General features: G+C 38.2%; 1 protein-coding gene across 1 annotated transcript; it reads left to right on the top strand.

Moving 5' to 3' along the window:
- The first annotated feature begins 2221 nt into the window (after positions 1 to 2221).
- On the top strand, positions 2222 to 20199 carry LOC149851451 (conserved oligomeric Golgi complex subunit 8-like). Its single transcript, XM_090015180.1, has 12 exons — positions 2222 to 2369; positions 2461 to 2613; positions 3240 to 3388; positions 4456 to 4533; positions 4615 to 4708; positions 4905 to 4979; positions 5427 to 5723; positions 7047 to 7114; positions 7203 to 7257; positions 7510 to 7648; positions 19518 to 19702; positions 19788 to 20199. Exons 1-12 carry the CDS (start codon positions 2274 to 2276, stop codon positions 20070 to 20072), a joined length of 1674 nt encoding a protein of 557 aa, XP_089871306.1. The 5' UTR covers positions 2222 to 2273; the 3' UTR covers positions 20073 to 20199.
- Positions 20200 to 21856: the final 1657 nt, after the last annotated feature.

Raw genomic sequence — 21856 nt, 5'->3', positions numbered from 1 at the left:
ACTGATAACCATCGCTCTGATGCCTGGATCATGTAATTATCTTGTAAGAAATCCTTTAAGGCTTACGAGATATTAATTTTTTTTTTTTTTTTGAAATGCAAGCTCGAGTTAGGCAGGCCCCTACCAGTTATACAACTATAGTATTGGGTTTTGAACATGCAACGGCCCAACACAAGGTGGCGTGCAGTAGCTGCCTTATCAGACAAGCGGAGCCCCTGTTGGTAATTCGACCACGCCTTCAGGCAAGCTTCAATCCCGACGAGGTTGAGAAGATAATTTGGGATTCGGCTAAGCTTAATGCTCTTGACCTGGATAGGGGTACCCAACAGATTTCTTATGGTTTTGGGATCTTATGAAAGGTGATTTAATGACGTTTTTTTATCAAGTTGTCCCTAAGAAAAATTGGGTAGACAACATTCATGGCTTCAGACCCATCACTCATGGGGGGCAGTGACAATCTACAATGTACATGGATTTCTTGGTGGAATGACGAGAGCAGATCGAGTGATCTGCCAAATCACACCGTCTACAATGTACAGGGATGAAGCAATATACGATGAAGATTTTAAATCTCTTTAAGTGATTCTCAAATGAGTGACCCTTGGTTTGGTTTGGTATTGTTTGACTTTGGATCAAGGGAATCACATAGTATCGACAGAAATTCGATATGCTGCAAACCTGAATCGACTATTTTTAACAAATGAAAACAATACCAAAAAATAATTTTTTAATATTAATTTTAAATTATTTTGATAGTTTTAACACGCGTCACATTATGATTGACACATTATACATTTTTTTATTTATTTTTGGGCCGATACAGAACGATATACAACTAAATCAGTGGCCAATGCCGATACTGACAACATTGAGGCGGGTGGCTGATTTCTTTCTCTATGCCTCTTAGCAGCCAAGAATCGTTACTTGTAGCACATGATGGCACAGTAGAAGTTTGTAGTTAGCGATGGTGATTCCGTTAGTATTAGCTCATGGACCTACTACAATAGGTCTAATTTGCTATTTGGGTCAGATAGAGGTTTCACAGGGTCAACAAAACCCAAATATTGATCTGATCTGATTGAGACATCTCTGATATGAACCAGGTCTAGAAAGAGTACGAGCCCAAAGGCGGATCATGATCTGGTTGCAGCAGACCTGGATCGGGTCTTGCCGGTTGACATCCCAAGGTGACTAGGTCAATGCAACCAACCCAAGCGTGAACAATCATTACGGATCCAACAGAGTCTGACCCGTTTAGAACAACCCATCCGGATCCAGTATGCGACTTTTTATGATTTTTGGTTGTTTTCGGACACATCCGGATCCAACTTTTCTATGTATTTAGCTTATCCGGATCCGATCTGTGTGCGTCTCTGCGTAAGTGAGGAAAGATTTCAGTTCTTCAAACATTTTCTGGAGGGGGAGAGGCAGAGGCAGACTTCATTCACCATAGGCGAAGCTGGGGGGGGGGGCAGGACTGGGTTGTAGCCTCCCGGTCCAGTTAATTTTTTTTATTTTTTAAAAAAAAAATCTCAGTCTTAGCCCAGCCCTGATTCCGGGCAACCCAATCCTGCCTCCCGACCCAGTAAAAAAAATTATTTTAAAAGCTCAGTCCTAGCCCAACCTTGATTCCGGGGTGTAGCCATTTTTATTAATAATTGTATCTCAAAAAAATTTGGATTTTTTTTATTATAGCCATTTTTTATTAATAAGTTGGATTTTTATTAATAATTGTAGCCATTTTTTATTTTATCTCAAAAAAAAAAAATTTCGGGGGCGCTGCCCCCAAACTTGGGGTGGCAAAACCTGACACGACCCGCCAACCCGCCTCTTAGGCGGGTTCGGGTTTGGAAAAATCGAACCCATTTAATAAACGGGTCAACCCGCCTAACCCGTTTATTAAACGGGTCAGGTTCGTGTTAGGGGTATGCCAACCCGCCAACCCGGCTGACCCGTTTAATAAACGGGTTAGGCGGGCGGGTCAACCCGAGCCGCCAACCTGACCCGCAAATCCACAAACCTGTTTACCCGACCCAACCCATTTATTAAACGGGTTGGCGGGTCGTGTCGGGTTACACGTTTATATGCTGACCCGCCAACCCGTCGGGTCGACCCGCCAACCCGACACGATTGCCACCCCTACCCCGAACCCCCGACCATCACACCAATTTTTTTTTTCTACACCCCTGTTTACGCCCCCCCCCCCCCCCTCACATGAATCCTAGCTACGCCACTGCCATTCACCATCGCTAGAATCCTCAGGAGCGTCGACAATGTCGTCCGAGGGCGCCCTTCTCCCTCTCGCCGCCCATGCTCAGCAGCCCTACGTCACCGAGCTCCTCTCCTTCACCCTCGATCGCCTCCACAAGGTAATAATCACAGAAAACCCTATAAATCGGCTTCGGTTTCTTCGGCGGTTGCCAGATCTGAAATCCTGCTCCCCTCTCTTCCCCCTTGTAGGAACCAGAGCTTCTCCGCATCGATGCAGAGCGAATCCGGCGGCAGATGCAGGAGGTCGCCGTCAACAATTACAGGGTGTTCATTTCGGCCTCCGATGCCCTGAAATCGGTCCACGAAGAAGTGGTCTTGGTCGACAAGCATCTCGAATTGTTGGTACACTGAGCAGATCTCTTTTCTCGCTTTCAATTACATTGCTTTCGGTCCTGTGGTGCTTCCTTACCCATTTTAGATTCGAGGGAATTTTATCGATTGCGTTATTTTGTTATGGTTGTAGATTGGTTCTTGAGATTGTTACTGGGCTGTGGATTGGCTTCAATCAATTTAAGGGTGCCCAACGAAAGACCAAAAAGTGTTTTTTTTTTTCTTTTCTCTTAAATTCAATATGCTCGTTATACTAAACTTGCATAAGTTTCGATTCACAGATCTGATATTCAATTGATTCTAGATATGCTGGAGTGTTTAGCTTTGTGAGTTATTAGTTGGATATGTACAAGTAGGTAGCAAAAAATAGCTTGATGGAAAGAACAATGGTGGACAAAGCTTGTCAAATGAACAGTGTTATACATGTATGCACTACCAGCTCACTGACGGTTGCATTTTCATGCTTTCATGGCCGTGGAAAGAACTTTTGTTTCATTCTAGATTTTATGAGTACAGAATGTTTTTTACGGATTGAGATGTTATTTTGTGTATGGTCTCCTTGTCAAGGTACTTTCACTTGAGTAATGTTGAGAAATTTATGATCCTGTTGTGATGTTTGATTTCCTAAATTTGCGCAGATAGAAGAGATTCCAAAGCTCACAGCCGGCTGCACGGAGTTTATTGACTCTGCTCAACAAATTTTGGAGAAAAGGAAGCTGAATCGTACATTACTTGCAAATCATAGTACATTACTTGATCTGCTTGAAATTCCTCAGCTTATGGACACGTATGTAATGAATTTATTTGCATGTTGCATTTATCTTCTCTGCATGTGCATGATATATGCTGAAAGAGTTCCTCAAAGTGGTCTTTTGAGTTCTTTTTCTGCCTAAAATCACATGCATCCGTGCACTCTTGTGCCCGTGCATGCACAGGTACACACACATATGTACGTATGTATGTATATATTGGTTCCTGCTAACACCTTACAGTGTGGTTGGGGAATGAAAAGTTTAGTTTTCAATAGTACAGGTGGTTTCTGCTTAATCTGAATATGAGAATGTGTTCATTATTGCTTGTTTATGCTTTGGATCCAACTATTTCAATGAAAAAATCTGAATTTTTATTGGAAAGTTTAAATGCAATATGTACCGTTGATTTTTAAATCATTTATAAACATCTATAAACATAAAATTCTCTAATTTAATGCATGGTTGCCACTAAATAAACCATTGATATAACATGTTTACGGTCCTTTTTTTTCCACATTTGTAAGATCTAATTTATGAAACATACAATAAAACATTGAAACCTAAAACTGTCCATTCTTAGCACACACTGGAAAGTATTAGGAGGACCATATACATACACACATATATACGTATTTATATATGTATATATATGTGTGCACATATGTTTAAATGAACACACATAAGTTTAATTGCATATATGTATGTATATATGTATGTATGTAGGAATTGTGGATGGTTTTCCGGTATGGATGTGAATCACACGTCAGTAAGTCTCTTTTGCTCATGCATTTTCTAGTCGATTGGTTTGTGCAGATGTATTTAGCATGGTTTATCTAGAAAATGTTTCACATCTAATAATTTGGATGTGAATACTCATTTTTTTGTTGGTTATATTTTGATGGAACCTGAAGTTGTTGATTCAAAGCATGTTAAGTTATATGGATCCTGTTGCTTCAATCTTGATACATTTGGTGTGAAGTTAATCCATTTTATTATCATGACGAAGAATTGAGAGTTTCATTGCTTCATATATTTCTTCTACTTGTTAGAGTATGATTTCCACTTGTTATGCCTAACTTTGGAGGTGTTTCTGACGAAACAGTTGTATACGGAATGGGAACTATGATGAAGCTCTTGATTTAGAAGCTTTCGTATCCAGGCTAGCCAAGACACATCCAGAGTGAGTGTTAGGTCCATATTTCTGTTATAATGCTCTTTTTAACTGTGATATATGACTCATGCACAATGTTCTGTTATGTAGGTCTCCAGTCATTCAATCATTAGCTGCTGAGGTTAAGCACACAACCCAGTCATTGCTCTCTCAGCTACTCCAGAGGCTGCGGTCTAATATACAGGCATGTTGTATTGGAAGATATTATTTTAACTCTGACATCATATTCTCTCCGTGTGTAGTTGAATACATAAAAGTTTGGGCGTTCATCACTTTTCTAAAGATATTTAACTTGTATGAATGCATTATTGCAATAGATTTTTTTATCTACAATATTTTGAAATTTGAACTGTTGCTGGAATCATTTCTCTATAATGCAGTTGCCAGAATGCCTTAGAGTTATTTCATATTTAAAGCGCATAGGCGTGTTCACTGAGTCTGAATTGCGTTTACAGGTATGCTTAATAACAATATCATGTTATGCATTGTTCCCCTGAAAAGAAAATGTAATATCTATGCCTTTTACATTAAGGGTCTGTTTGGAAACTGGTAGTTGGAGGGAGTTTATGCATTTCAAAAAGTGCCAGCTGCCAAATTCTGGATTTGGTAACTACCACTTCTAGGAGGTGGTAGTTATCAAATCCAGGATTTGGTGCAAATACAAATGGGAGATGGTCTTACTTCCTTTCCCAAATGCATAAACTCTCAATCTAACTACCAGTTTCCAAGCATCCACCACCAAGGTGGTTTGACCAAGCTTTTACAATTGCATAAACACCCACCCCAGCTACCAGTTCCCAAACAGAGCCTTAGGCATCTGGGAATCAGTCTTTTTCTTGCCAGGATGTATTTTATGCTTGAATATCTGCTCATTTAATGATGGGTTTTTTCACTGAAAACAGTTTTTGAGATGCAGAGAGTCGTGGGTTGCCAGCATTATTGATGATCTTGATCAGAGAAATGTTTATGAATATTTGAGAGGAATGGTGAACTGTCATCGGATGCATCTATTTGATGTTGTTAATCAATACCGTGCTATATTCGTTGATGATACATCTGGAAATGAAGAAATTTATGATGGTGGTCTTCTTTTTAGTTGGTCTATGCACCAAATATCGTCTCATCTCAACACTCTGAAGACCATGTTGCCGATGATATCTGAGGGTTCACTGCTTTCTAGTATCCTTGACCTGTGCATGGCAAGACACTTTACTCTTTTCCTTTTTTTTTCTTTCCTGCATGCTCACTTTCATATCATCAAGCTTATTGCTGTCTTACATAGTTCCTGTTGCTTCCTGCCACACTTTCCATTTACTTGGCTAATCAAAGGAACAGCCTGAGTACCACTGTATCAAATGGACATGGACAAGGGTGATACAGATGCAATGTGGATGCATTATTCAAGCATGACTAGGAAAAAGTAGGACTAGGAAGTAATACATTTATGTAGCTAATTACATAAGTTATTCTATATATAATATAGTTTACAAGTAGACACAATTTGCTGTCCAACTGGCTGGGCTCTAGCTATTTAGATGGCAATAAGAGAGTTCTCTCCTCAACTTCTATTCTGTATAATTATTCCTTGTAAGGGAGAGAAGTGAAAAAGTTAAGGGGGTGAGAGTTGCACCATTTTAAGTGGTATGGGGTTCAAATTGTTAGGGCATATCCTCGACATTGGGTATACAAAATGAAGATTAGTCATCTAAGCAAATAATAAATCAAAAGAAGGGGGAAGAATATTTTGTGCATGTCTCTATTCTGTATAATTATTCCTTGTAAGGGAGAGAAGTGAAAAAGTTAAGGGGGTGAGAGTTGCACCATTTTAAGTGGTATGGGGTTCAAATTGTTAGGGCATATCCTCGACATTGGGTATACAAAATGAAGATTAGTCATCTAAGCAAATAATAAATCAAAAGAAGGGGGAAGAATATTTTGTGCATGTCTCTAACTTAAGGGGCTTGATCTATTTTTAGGACCCATGATCATCCCACATATTTATAACTCTAATGAGTTTAAGATTGACCTGGTGATTAGATGCAGTAAGTGTAATCAACTATGGGCAATTTACAATGTTATGAAGAAAATACATTTGTGTGTGTGTGTGTGTTGTGTTCTCTTGATGGTGATATTTGCTCAAGTCCACCTTGATTCCTATGTGGGTGCTGAAAATATACTTGTGTTTTTGTAACTTTTATGGTGTTATTTTTATTTATATACCAATATATACATGAAATATCATAGTCACATATATTTTATGATTTATTGTTATTTTGTTGTTGATTATATTTTTTCATGTTACTTAATAAGTTTGTTGGATGTTTTATTCTTTTCCTTCTGATATCTGACTCTCCATTGCCAAGGGCTATATTTGGAAAACTTTGCATGTACCTGCCTGTTTATTCTGTTTGACCTTTATTTACTTGTCAAGCTTTACCTTCACAGGTTGAAAAGTTATATAATTTAGCTATAGGTGAATTATTCGTTACTGAATTGTATCTCTTTTCAAATTTTCTTGACAGTATTCTGGCATGAGTCTTGGATTTGTTGGCTTGGATTTCCGAGGGTTGCTTCCTTCACTTTTTGAAGAGTAAATACACAGCCTTAAGTTTATATATTTATATCTGTTCAAATATTACACTGTTTCTAGTGGATCATCTTTTTGCATCATTATCCAGTGCAGCGCAGAAATTATTCTCAAAAAATATTGCGACTGCAATCGAAAATTTTCAGGTATGTTTGCATATTTCTAGGATGCCATTTTCATTTACTGGATGATAATAAAAAAGATAAAAGAAAAGAAAAATCCACTGTATGCTTGTACATATACCTGGATGGATAGAATTCCATGTCTTTAACATGGTGTTTCGTAATTCCCAATGAGGGTGAATTAGGCTGGATAGCTTCTGTCTACTTTATGCTTGATGTAGTCCACATGATCTGTAGTTTTTAATCAGATAATTCATTTCTATTTGTAACTTTCAGCTTGTTTTGGATTCTCACCGTTGGGTGCCGGTACCACCACTGGGCATTACAACTGGAAGAGGAGCTGATGATACTCAGGATGATGTTGCACCTCCATCGTCTTTAATGGAGCATCCTCCTATTGCTGTTTTTGTCAATGGTAAGCTTATTTGCTGCTAGTTTTTATTCTATTCTTCTCTCCATGCAATTGGGTGAATGATAAGATGAGTTCTTACTTTTGCTGGTGTTGTCTACTATGACTTTTCTATGGATTTCTTTATTCCACACCCAAATAACTTTTCCTTATACTGATGAGTCATTATACAATATCTTCTTGTTTTTTGAAATTTTGAAATATGTGCCAAGGTCCTTTAACCAAATATTGATTACTCCCATTCTAGTTATATATCCACTTTGGGAACTTCAGAATCTCTCTAGAACTACCATTCTTTTGGATAGTCTTGCAGTGGTAGTTCCATAGATCAACACTCTGATATGAGTTTACTTTGACTTTACATCTATGTTGGAATTATTTCTAGGATCTAGTCAAAGACCAGGGAAAGTCTGCTTGAATTTTCTTGGAGGAAAAGATCTCAGTAATCTAAAAATAAAATAAAAATATATATAATAATGCAAGGAAATACAATTAGAAATGTAAATAAAATGAAAAGGGTTAAAATATGATATTATGAAAATTATCAATAGAATTTAGGGGAATTTTATCAATCTTTTTGTTCTATACATTTATTGCTATGAATTATGATAAATTTGATTTGCAGCTGATATTTGTGATTGACCTTGCAAAAGCTAGATGTAATGGAAATAAGCCAAATCTATTTGCTGCCATCTTTTTGAAGTGCAAATGTTGTAGGATCCAATGTTTGTGGACTTGATTTGATTTATGTCTGACCTAAACTCAGATGGGCTTGAGATACATGGGGTCAAGTGTTTTAGAACAAACCATTGAGAGAGAGAGAGAGAGGTCACAAAAATGATAAGTATGAAATTAGGGAACTATTTGGGATGACGTTTATCAAGAAAAATTAAGAAAACAAAAAAGGGGACGGTTTGCATGCATTTATTTTTTTATTCATAAGTCATAAACTGAAATGATGTTTTTAAACAAAAACTAAGAAAAACAAAAATATAATGACTTTTTGGATCACAAAAATTTGTTGTGGCCCTCATTGACCTTAGTGACCCATACATGGCATTTGTGCACCCCCCCCCCCCCTTTCTCTGCCCCCATAGAAAAACTCGATTACAATGATCAAGTACAATGGTGGTGGTCGATGTTTGATGTTGAGTAAATAAGGAAGGAGAGAGGAGAGGGAAGGACAAACCCTTCTTCTCCTATAGTTAAGTGGAGAAGAGAGGAGAGTGTTCAGTGGTGGGTAGATGACGATGAAGGGAAAGGGACAATAGAGAGAACGTTGAATCGTGCATAGATGAAGAAGAATAAAACAGGAGAGGAGAGGAAGAAGGGTTAGTGGCGGGTAGATGAGAAAAGAAAATGGGAAGAGCTTGATAGGTGGTCGGTGGTGGGTGTTGTGTGGAAGCACAGAATATAATTGAATTAATTCCACCAAATGATGCAAAGTAAAGATAAAACAATCATTAAAGAGAAGACACACATATATGGTTCACCACAACATGTTTCTGTCAATGAAAACACGGGAAAATTAATATCTTTATTATGTCAAGGCAAGCACAATACAAAAATGTATATGTATAAGGTCTCACTCATAAGAATAAGGCCCAAACAAGAGTCAAAAGTGCAAAGGTCAAATCTATCCACAAATTCTACACCTTTTCAAATGGAGATAAAGAATATTTTGCAACCTCTTTCACCGAAGCCTTCAAAAAGAGAAGCCCTCTCTCTTCCTCTATTCACCAAAAAAGGAGGTACAGTTGGGTGGTCTTCTCCTCTCACGCACAAGTCTCACAAAAGTCCAAAACCCTTTCAATACATATCAACAAGTGGTATCAAAGCTGCATATTCAATTTTGGTTTCTCATGGATTTTAAGTTTTCTAATGCAAAGTTTGACATTGATAAAATTGATAGGAAGAACAATGTCAGCTTATGGCAAGTCAAGGTTAAGACTCTTTCAACATAGTAGGGCCTGCATAAGGCCCTAGGAACGAATCTTGCTTCCATATTTGTTCAAGATTGGAAAGACATGTAGTTGAGAGCTTTGGGTATGATTTAGTTGTGCCTCATTAATGAAGTCTTCTATAATGTTCTTGATGAAGAAGACACTACAGTCAAGCTGTGGATTAAGCTTGAAAAACTCTATATGGCAAAATCTCTCTCAAATCATTTATATTTGAAGCAATAACATTACAATCTCAAGATGAAAGAATGTACGCCTATTACTGAACCCCTCAATTGTCTTTAATACGATTATTTATGAGTTGACTAGCATAGAAGTGAAATTAGAAAATGAAGATAAGACCCTAATTTTGTTGTTCTCTCTTCCTATATAATATGAGCATCTTGTTACTACATTGATGTATGATAGAGATATCATTGGTGTGGAGGGTATTGTAATGAAAAGGGGGAGCGGCGGAAGCACCAATAAAGCAAATCACTCTTTAAGAGTGATTCCAAGAGCCAAGAACACAAACACTAAAAGTGTATACAAAAACCCACTAAAGGGAAAAATGACCAAAAGTCATAAGTTGGATATTATTGAAGAAGGAAAGAAGAGGGTGAACAACCCGTACAATACAAGAGGAAACCTCCTCTATTTATAGAGGAGGAAGCAATGAAGAAGGGACCACAAGGGGCTCCCATGTAGTCGTTGGGAGCCCCAACGGTCATAAATATGACCATTGGGGCCCCAACGACTACATGAGTGGGGCCCTTGTGGTCTTACAAAAAAGTAAAAAGAAAAAAGAAAAAAGAAAAGGAAAAAAGAAAAAGAGAAGAAAAGAAAAAATAGAAAAAGGAAAAAGGGTTTACATGGGGATTTACCAAAATACCCCTATCGGGTATTTTGAGAACAAAAAAGAAAAACTGTATATATATATACTTATATATATACGTATGTATATATATATATAAGTATATGTATATATATATATATTTTTATATACATAATTTAACAGGTATTACTGCAAATGAATTAAGAAAGAAGTCTAGGTTTGTTGACACCCAAACAAAAGGTTTAGTTGCTAGAGGAAGATCAACAGAGAGGAGTTTTGCTAATCAAAAACAAATTTATAGCCAAATCTACATCTATGAATAGATTTGTTAAGTGATGTGGCTGAAAGCGCTTTAGGAATTGACACTATAGTCTTGTCAGTTAGTATGAGTAGTGACAACAATTCATATGTTTAGATTCTTGATGTTCCTATCATATATACCCTAATAGGGATTGATTTACCACCTATGATGCTGTTGATGGTTGTTTAGTCTTGACAGAGAATAACTTTGCCTGCAAGATTGTTGGAATTGGAACAATTTGACTTAAGATGTACGACAATACTGTTTGAACCATCACTGATATCAGGCATGTCCCTGTGTTGAAAAAGAATTTGATTTCTTTGGGTGCATTAGACTTCAATGGTTGCAAATTTGTGGCTGAACATGGAGTTATGAAAGTCTTGAAAGGTGTTTTAGTTGTTATGGAGAGTAAGAAAATTGGTAATTTTTATGAGTTGCAAGTATATATGTTGAAGAGAAAGGATGAGTTTGTGACCTCTAATTAGTGGAAAGCCTTAGTTGACAATTAGAGCGACAAGAAAATTAAATATTCAAGAGCTGATGATGGTGGTGAATATTGTTCTTTTGAGTTTAAAATGTTTTGCAAAGATAATGGAATCAAATGCCATTTCACTGCTTTAAGTACTCGTCAAAATAGAGCTGTAGAATGTATGAATAGAATCTTGTCAGAGAAAGTGTGCAACATGTTGAGCAATACCGAATTAAGTAAATAGTTTTGGTCTGAAGTAGTCAATACATGTTTTATGGTGAACAGATCACCTAATAAGAGGTATGAATTGGTAAATCTACTGATATTCTTATTTGAAATATTTTTGGCGTCCTGCTTATGTTCATGTTATGAATGATAAGTTAGACCCAAGGGTAGTTTAGTGTATATTTCTTGGTTATGCAAATGGAACTAAGGGTTATCATTCATGGTGTACTGACCCTAAGTCTCCTAATTTTATAAGCAGTTGAGATGTTACCTTTAATAAGATTGCTATGTTGAATGTGAAAAAGCATATTGTTGATGAAAACCAGTCTACTAATGAGCTTGTTGGGGTGGAGGTCGATACTTCAACTATTTATCATGACACAAGTCACAAGTATTAGATGATTTGCACGGAGCTTTTAGATGATTTGCGTGGAGCTTCAAGTTCATGTGACAAGGTCACAAGACTACCACTCTTAAAGAAGAACCTCGGCTTGACAGAGGTAAAAGAATTAAATAGGCTCCAATTTGTCTTGGCCTTAAAGATATAGTTGTTTACACCCTGTCAATTGAGCATCAAGAACCATTCAGTTATAAGAAAGCAATGCATGACTGTGATATAGTGATAGATGGAAAGTTAGAATGTGAGTTTGTGAAATTGCCTATGTGCAGAAGGGTAGATTTTTTCCCCATGTTTTACCTGGGGAAACCGTGTATAAGCCTGAAGACATAGTCGCCATCCCGACGGCATAAAATGTCAGGGCTGAATACCCTCACCCCCAGGGCCTATGCTTGCTTCGGCTTATGCTAGGGGATAGCGCCCACGGGAATCGAATCCCGACTGCTCGTATGACAACCGAGGCCACTCCAACTATGCTAACCCCTTTTGGGTTCTGCAGGGAAGGGTAATTAACTGCAATGTATGAATCTAAAGGTTCTGTTAATCTGGGCAAAGACTATGTGTTTAGATTTAATAAATTTCTGCATCTTCTGAAGCTACTATTGATACTAGAGAAACTTTAGTGAACATAGCTTTTCTTAAACTTAGCCGAGAATAGTTGCGAGTCCATGGAACATGACAAATTTAGGGATTTCTGTCAAGGTGAAGATGACTGAAAATAAGTTTTTTATTTTGGGTAATAAAAATGCCATTGTAGGGCATGTGGCTTATAAGACCCATCAAGGGAATTTTGTGTATGATAAGTTTTGCTCCCTTTTGGAAACTCAATAGGATAGTAGGTTGGAATTTTATCATTGTGTACAAACTCCTTAGGGATTGGTATTATAAAATTTCTGTGTTGACTTCCATTAAGAGGCTTTTGGCCTTTTGTATGGCCTTTGTAGGAGGAGAAGACCAATCCACCGTACCCTTCTTTTGGAGAGAGAGAGAGAGAGAGAGAGAGAGAGAGAGAGAGCTCATCCTTTTGAAAAAATTGGTGAAAAAGGTTGCAAGACACTCTTTTGCCCTCATTTGAAGAGGTGTAGAGAATTTGTGGACAGATTTGATCTTTGCACCCTTGACTTTATTGTTTCAAGTCTTGTGCTTGTGAGTGAGACCTATATTTAGGTCTTTGTATTTTGATTGCCTTCACACATAATAAAGATATTATGACGGTGTTTTTATGGACATAGCCACATATTGTGGTGAACCATCTTTTTCTCTTTGTGGTTTTTTTTTTTCTTTACTTTGCATTGTTTGGTGGAGCCAATTCGATTGTGCTTTCTGCACAACAGTGGGTAGACAAGGGAAGAAGGGGGAGAAGTTAGGAGTTTGATAAAGAACACAAGCAAAAGAATCAGCAGTTCTCTCCCTATCCTACTGTTTGTAAAAAGAAGGGTTTATATCCTTTCTATTAAATTTACAAATGATAAATAAATTGAACAATTTTTATGTTATTTAAAATAAAAATTGATAAAAATGTTTGTTTATAGTTACATTCAAATGATACATGAATCCTTACGGCTTAAACTATAGATCAGGTGGCTATATCCCATGTTTTTTCTGCATAGCTATATGGGGTTAGTATAGAAACTGGAAATTCATAAAAGAAGTTATATTTGATGGAGGCTTTTAATGGATGCTTTAGAATTTTGTAATCATTGTCCAATACCTTCTAGGGTCATATCTTGTGGGATGGAATCCAATGCATAGGTTTAATTAGCCATATATGGTTGGGGGCCAACTGCCACTTCATGCTTCAATTGGCTCCTCATAGTCATCTGTGTAAAAATAGGTATGTGTACCATATATCAATGAGTGTACACACGATCCTATTGTATTTGCTGTTTTGAATGTACACTTTTCTGTCTAGTATTAGTTTCAAGGGTGTTATTGTCTTTCCAGTTCAAATATGTCTTGTGTATGCATAGTGCACCTGCCGAGAAGTCTGTTGAGTTCTTCAGCCTCACATCTCTCTCTCTCTCTCATGTGTGTGCATCTAGAATTCTTGGGACAACGTTAAAAGTTTGTCCTGCTTTTTGCCTTTGATTTTGGCAACATTGGCCACATTCCCATCTTACAGAAAATCAATGTCATACTGCACTTTGTACTTGGGAACTTTCACATGCTGTAAGTGCTAAGTAACATGGGTACTTCAAAATGCTTGGCTTGTCCATGTTGATACTGGACTTCTGGGTGCTAGATTTGGCACTTAGACACACACACACACATTGCTTAATGTACATGATACATTCTATGATTCTGTAAATACCTTAAACCTCCTGTTTTCTTTTATATTGTAGTTGAGTTATATATATCTCTATGTATGTATAGTGGACATATAATTGCTACAGTTGACCGCATCTGTGGACGACCTTGCCTTTTATATTTTTCGATATTGTTTTTCCGTAGTAGATCTAAGCTTATGGATATGATCTGCATAGTTTGTTTATTGGCGATTTGGCGTTTTGATCATTCGATTTTTGATGTCCCAGCAGGTTCTTCAGGGGCTTTAAAAATTGGCTGTCTACTAGCAAAATTTCATGCCTTAAAAAACACTTTTTCATTGAAAAATGCAACCCAAATTTCGATCCCTAGCAAATCTACTATGCTGAACACATGCTGTGTCAGATTGACTCAAAACAATTTGCACCAATGAGTTTCCAGGTCGACCGCACATGCGGTCGGCTGTAGCAGTATAATTCCATAAATGAAGAATATTTCATAAAATAGTACCATGCTGTCTAGTGAAAAATCATAAGTACAAAGTTTATTTATTCAATCTGACCCCATAGATGTGTTTATCATGGTCTGGTTATTAGAAAACACGCTTTGGTTTTTCATAAATCTTTGCCTTTTTATTATGAAATGTTGGTGCATTGCAGGCTGTCAAATTTTCAAGTTCCTAAAAAACCTGCTACATTTCATAATCAGTGGTCCAAGGCATATGCGTTACTAAATAAACTATACAGCTCATAGCTGTATGGTTCATTCTATGAAATGTCCAACAAATCATGACTAAATCCATTGGATTTACTCGATTGCAGGTATGGTCGACTCTACAAAAGATTACACACACTGGTTTATGTATGCATAACCTAGCCACACCCTTCCCTCTTTTTGTAAAACAACCTTGTCAACTAGCCATGCCAAGTGCCAGAATCTATGCCTATGTGTCAGACTTTATGTGCGTAACATGCCGGAATTACTTTTCTCTCCTTTTTTTCTTGGGACCAGTAAGAGAAATAAATGAAAGTTATAAAGAAGGGATCTGTGCAATTAAGGTCCAACCTTATAGTGCATGATCTTCTTACAGCGTATTGGTTCTTCTCACGTCACCATTCTGGTCCCCTTTTATCTTATTTGAGGTAATGATGTAAAATGTAAGAGGATAAGGGTAGAGATGAAGAGGGAGAAGGAAGAAGAGTTGATGAAGGAAGAGAGAGAGAACACTAGGGCACAACGAAAAGGATACTTTTCATTTCTTCCTTTTTGCAACTTATATACATCATTTACAAAGTATAAAGGTTGTGACCAAAATGCCCTTATAAACAAAAGCAAAGACCACTTTACCTAAATTAAAAAAAGACAACTATGCCCTTTACAAACTCCTTCAACACTCCCCCTGAAACTAGATTTTCTCCTACCAAAGCACAATAACCTGAAGTAGATCTTCTATCTTCAACAGCTCTTGCCTAATCAACATCTACATATATCTGAATATCAAAGTGATCATGACTAGCATATAAAATTCCTTTCCCTGGGTTCTGCTTATTTCAGTATGTGATACACAGTATCTATGAGTTTTTGTGGGTGCATGCATAAACCTACTCACCACACTCACAACATAAGCGATGCCTGATCTTGTGATGGTGAGATATATAAGTTTTTCCATTAGTCTTTGATATCTCCCAATATCCTCAAATTTTCCATCCTTATACAATCCCAACTTATGGTTTGGTTCTATAGGTGTATCCACAACTTTACACCCAAGCATGCCAACTTCATCTAATACATCAAGCACATATTTTCTTTGAGAAAGTAATGTCTTTTTTTGGATCTCAACACTTCAATTTCCAAGAAATAATACAAGGGGCTAAGGTCCTTGATATCAAACACCTCATTCTAGTATCTTTTGAGTTTCTGAATCTTCTGTTCATGATCTCCAGTAATTATAATATCATCAACATAAACAATTAAAATTGACAGTTTCTTCTCACCTTTGATAAAAAGAGTATGATCACTAGTACTTCTAATATAGCCAAATTGACTGATAGCTGTACTAAATCTCTCGAACCAAGCTCTAGGTGATTGTTTCAGTCCATATATGGATTTATTTAGTTTGCACACTTGATTCTTTTTTCTCGATAAGTTGAACCCTGGAGAAAAACTCATATATATTTCTTCATTCAGGTTTTCTTGAAGAAATTCATTCTTTACATCAAGTTGGTGTAGTTTCCATCCTTTATGAGCTGCCAAACTAATTAGAACTCTAATAGATGTCAATTTAGCAACAAAGGCAAAGGTTTCTTGATAATCTACACCATAGGATTGGTTGTATCACTTAGCCACTAAGTGTGCCTTACCTCTCAATGGATCCATCTGCCTTATATTTGAGTGTGTACACCCACTTGCACCCAAGAGGGGTCCTTCCTTTTGGTATTGACCCTACCTCCGATGTTTGGTTTTTGTCCAATGCATCCATCTCTTGAGAGATAGCCTCTCTCCACTTAGAATGTCTCATTGCCTCTTCCACATTCTTAGGGATCGGATTAGATTGGGAGTTGGCTACAAATGCCTGGTAAGCTTGAGATGTAGCAGTATGAGTGACAAAATGGCATAAAGGATATGAGGTGCACAGTCTTTTACCTTTCCTGAGGGCAATAGGTAAGTCCACATCTGATGAAGGATTAGCTCCAGTTTCCAAAATCTCAATGTCATGTTCTTGGCTCTGAATCCTTAGAAGTTTCTCCAATCATGGTAAATTGGTAATGATTGAGTCAGGCATCACAAAATTTCTCTCCCCTCTTGAATAAGTCCTCATCCTAGTAGTGTCTTCATCTTCTGAACACTCCTTGTGGTCTTCATCAACAATTAAGGGAGTAAGAGGTAAGAATGGACTAGGCTCAACTTTCTCTTTGTTAGTCTCCTCCTTTTCATCATGATAGAACTTTGTTTAAAAAAATGTTACATCCATGGTAACATATTTTCTTCTTTTAAGAGGGTCACAACACGTATAGCTCTTCTGAGTTGGAGAATAACCCAAAAATATACATCTAATAGTGCAAGGATCCAACTTGTCCCTAGTTTGGGCAAAGACATGAACATAGCAAGTGCATCTAAATATTCTTGGTGTGGCATGAAACCTTTTGGTCTTGGGATCATCTCTAAAGGGCATTTCCCTCCTAATGAATCACTTGGCATCTTGTTAACCAAATAGGCAACCATTAAGACTATATCACCTCAATAGTCCTTGGGAACATTCTTATCAAACAATAAGGATCTAGCCACCTCAAGAAGGTGACATTTTTTCCTTTCAGCTACCCGGTTCTGTTGAGGGGGTATAGGGATAAGTTGTATGGGGTTTAATACCATGCTTTATTAGGTAGTCTCTCAGTTGTTGAGAGGTATATTCCCCTCCATCGTCTGATCACAATACCTTGATAGAAACATGATATTGTCTCTCCAATAATGTATGCACAGTGGGAAAAATGGAAGAGACATCATCCTTGTTTTTCATTAAGTAAATGATCGTCATTCTAGTATAGTCAACGACAAAAGATACAAAATAGCAATGCCCTTCATAAGACATGATTGGGCTTGGACCTCATACATCATAATGTAAAGCCTCAAAGGGTCTACAACTCCTAGACTCATTGCCAGGAAAAGGAGTCCTATGATGTTTAGCCCTTTGACATTCATCACAATCCAAGGTAAAGTCGTTTCCTACACTAATTACGTCAGGGACAACCATTCTCATTTTTGACAAAGGTAAGTGTCCTAACCTACTATGCCACAGTCTAACATCTTCTATGGCATGAGATACACTGGGTCCCTTGACAGACATCAAGACTCTAGGTTCATTCAAAATATAGAGGCCTCCTCTCTCATTACTACGGCCAAATATCTTCCGTCTTCAGGTCCTGAAACACACAATGATAAGGGAAGATGGTTATAGCACAATTTAAAGACTTTGTTATGGAACTCACTAAAAGAAGATTTACTGGAAAAGATGGCACATGAAAATCAAAGGATAAGGTAAAGGATGGTGTCATGATACTACCCTTCACAATCATGGGAGTGGTGGAGCCATCGGCTAGCTTTATGGGATGCTTTGTGGGTAAGGATATATAATTCATGAAGGGACTCCTCTCGTCTACCATGTGGTTTGTAGCTCCCGAATTTATAATCCAACTCTTAAGAAATGCATTAGAGTCAACTTGATTACCTTTAGTGGAATTATAGGCATGAGAAATTGTAGCAAGAGAGGATGTAGGTGTAGATCTATCTCCGAACTTCATCTTGAGTTCTTCCAACTCTTTTCTCAAGCTTGATAGTATATCCTTCTCTTCAACTTTAGCATTTTCACCTGAAGTCTCGAAATTCATGGAGTGAAGTGCTTTGTTTTTCATGAAGTTAGGCTTCCCAATGATGTCCCAGCATTGTCCCTTGGTGTGCGTTGTCTTGCCGCAATGAGTGCAATTTAACTTGTATTTGTCATCACCCGTCCATGCACCTTTACCTCAACCACGACCTGGAGCTCCCTCCTCGACCCTGCTTCTATCAAAGGGCACTCTAGTAACACTTAGTCCTCTTACAAGGACAGACCTTTCTACGTTCCCATCAATGTTTTTTTTCTAATTTCCTTCCATCTTCTTCTCTGATAAACAAGGTGTACACGGACCCTAATGAAGGATCTCCCTTCTCAAAAACATTCACCTTGTTGCCTCATATTCTGGGGCCCACACTCTTAGGAGATCAAAAACCTTTCTTTTTTCATTCTTTGCATTTCTTTTCTGTGCACGTGAAGAACAATCCATTTGATCAAAGTGGTACCACTCATCCCGTGGGCTTCTTATTTCAGCGTAGTACTCACTTATAAACCGGTTTCCTTGTTTGCACTTCATAATCTTTAGCCACATTCATGCCAGAGGTATGTCTGTTTGTCTTCTATTCTATCATGGCCAGTGTTCAACATCAATTATCATAGTGATACATGCAACACAAAGAACAATATGTTTTGCAACAGAGTACAATTTCTGTGATATCAGAGCTTAGTTCCGGGCAGACATGGAATCATCTGACAATGAGGTAGCCTCCTCTGCCAGTTCCTAGACTCGCTGTGGCTGAAAACCAGTTTAGAGTATAGAAACCCAACATCACACTATGAAAGGTTTGGCCACCTGAAATAACTACCTATTATTGTTTCGTCATTGGAAGGATGGGATGGGATACTATCACCTTGCCAGACAATCCTATCCCTGCTGTTGTATCAGTATTGCGTGCATGGGTTGTGATCTGCAGAACAAAGTCTGCTGGATGATCTGTGTGACACTTTTGTGTATGGATGATATATGATTGTCTCAAATGTTATTTGTTCTTCTCTAATCTGTCTTATGAGTATTAACTCCAATCCATATCCTGTTTTTCATGTTATTCTCTACAACAGGCGTGTCGATGGCAATGAATGAACTGCGACCATGTGCTCCTCTCAGTCTAAAATATGCTCTTGCACAAGAAGTACAAAATGGCCTGCAGGCTGTAGCAGACTCTCTGATGAGGTATAATGCAACTCGGATGCTCCGGGACAATGAGTCTGTACTTTTCCATTCACTTTGTCGTGCATTCCTCGAGGTCAGAACCCTTAATGCACCAGCCTATCCTTTTCTTGATCTTGTGTATGAATTATCTGAAGGCTAACTTCTCTTATACACTGCAGGTTGCATGCCCTTACTGTGTTACATGCTTTGGACGGTGTTATGTTGGTGCTGCTGCACTGATCGACATAAAGAATTCATTTGATGGAGTTCGCCGGCTTCTCGTGTCATCTTTGCCTATCATAAAAGGAAGTAAGAAAGCATCTGATGGTCTCATTCAAATTGAGCGGAGGAATAGTATCTCAGATAATGGAGAAGCATTGGTTGAGGAAAATGGTGAGACGCAAGATCAGGAAAAAGAGGCCGCCAATGCAGATGAAAGGAAGGTTGGTGAAATTTCAGGATAATGATTTAACCTTGATGCAGAAAAGAATCTAGTAAAAGGTTTTGTCCATATCATGTACCTTCGAATTTGGTAAAGCCAGCTACAATTTTAATTCTTTTAATCAATATCAGAATATCAGGAATCCCTCTGTCTAATTCCTGCAGTTTTTCTACTTTGGGCTGTTCTGGTCATGATGCTCTCAAATGACTGGGATCTATTTGTTTTTAACACAACTAATTTGGTTTCAAAGCAATTTTGAGGTAGGACGTCACTTGACAAAACCCATTGGGGCATTCCTTACCGCCAGGTGTTAGGTTGGAGTTGGTAATAGTGATTAGTTTTTTTTTGAAAGGCAAGCTAGGGTTAGGCAGACCCCCACTAGTTATCATTCAACTTACCACTGGGGTTTGAACCAACCATGCAGAGCCCCCCCCCCCCTGTTTGATGGTGATTTTTTTTATGCAATGGTATCTTTAAAGAAATCATTTACTCACAAGAGTCTAGGCTGAGAAAGGCGATCACAGGAAGTATAAGATGTGTGTCATGTATAACTTATTATTTGATTGAGATGCAGGGCCAGTGTCACGAGCATAGAATTTTTTGCAAACCTGCGACACACCAGACTGAGCAGTCTAGCCAGCTTGATGGCTAAAGGCCGTGCACCAACACTTTTTCATGTGTTGAATCATTTCATTGGCCTTACGGAATACCTCGTGTGCAGTTGTCTAGCAAAAGCTGATCAATCATATTTTCAAATGCGTATTCTATCTGGTCCATGTCACTTAGTGCATAACTGTCTCATACCAGCTATCACTTCTTAAAAAGGCATAAATTTGCCTTAGCCTTGCGTACTATGAAGCATATTGTGACTCTATGTGCATGATACAACGAAACCTTGCAAACGAAGGAATAAGACCTTGCGGTCTTCAATTCGAAGATTAGTTGATGATTGAACACCATAGCGAAGAGTACCACTTAAACTCATTCACCGGTGCCTAGGCATTCACTCACATAGCCCTGAGTCACCATACTCGATTGGAATCACCTAAGGTGATTCTTAGAGGAGTTAGCCCTAACCCACACGCACCTCATGCATCCAAACGCTATGCGTGAAAAACTCTTGCAAGCCGAGAGGTCCTTAACCAAATTTTCAAAGACAACATTCTTTGATCCGCTAATACTGCTTAACCAAACAACGCTTCACCTCTGTGCCACCACACAACGATGCACTAATAACGATAATGTTGCCTACAGCATGCTATGCTATCACCGCACGTTCCTATACTCGATGCATTTTTCACTCAGTAAAGCTCCGCATTGCACTTGCCCTATTCCGAAGGCTCGATGTGGGACAACTAGAGTCCAACTATTTCTAAGATTGCAAGTTTCAGGCTTTCAGTTGTGTTGTTGGATATGTTTATGCATATGGATACGAGACTCCCTTTTGACATATGAAAATGTGATCCCGTCCATTTCAATTCCAAATCCTCCCGGGTTACACACCCTTGAATGGAAGGCAAGCACCCACTTTTGAGGGGGTTTGGACACGGCGATGCACGTAGACCTGGGCATAAGCTGCTAAGCTTTGGGCCTGACATGGTCTGTTTCAGGATGGGCTCATATTGGGCGTACAGGCAGTCTATAGATCCAATTCAGCCCATCTTTATTAGACAAAAATTCCAGGATGTTTTGCAGAGCAGACCTGATAGCAGGTACCGGCGATGGGGTTGATGCAAAGAAGCCCTTGTAGTTGTATAGGAAATTAGGAAAGAGAGGGACTCGCAGGCTTCGTAGCCCTCTCCTGAG

This window comes from Nuphar pumila, chromosome 1 (assembly GCF_984573655.1).
Source record: "Nuphar pumila chromosome 1, dmNupPumi1.hap1.1, whole genome shotgun sequence".
Lineage (NCBI taxonomy): Eukaryota > Viridiplantae > Streptophyta > Magnoliopsida > Nymphaeales > Nymphaeaceae > Nuphar > Nuphar pumila.
The sequence above is the reverse complement of the archived record's forward strand: the minus strand, read 5'-3'. Positions and strand labels throughout refer to the sequence as shown.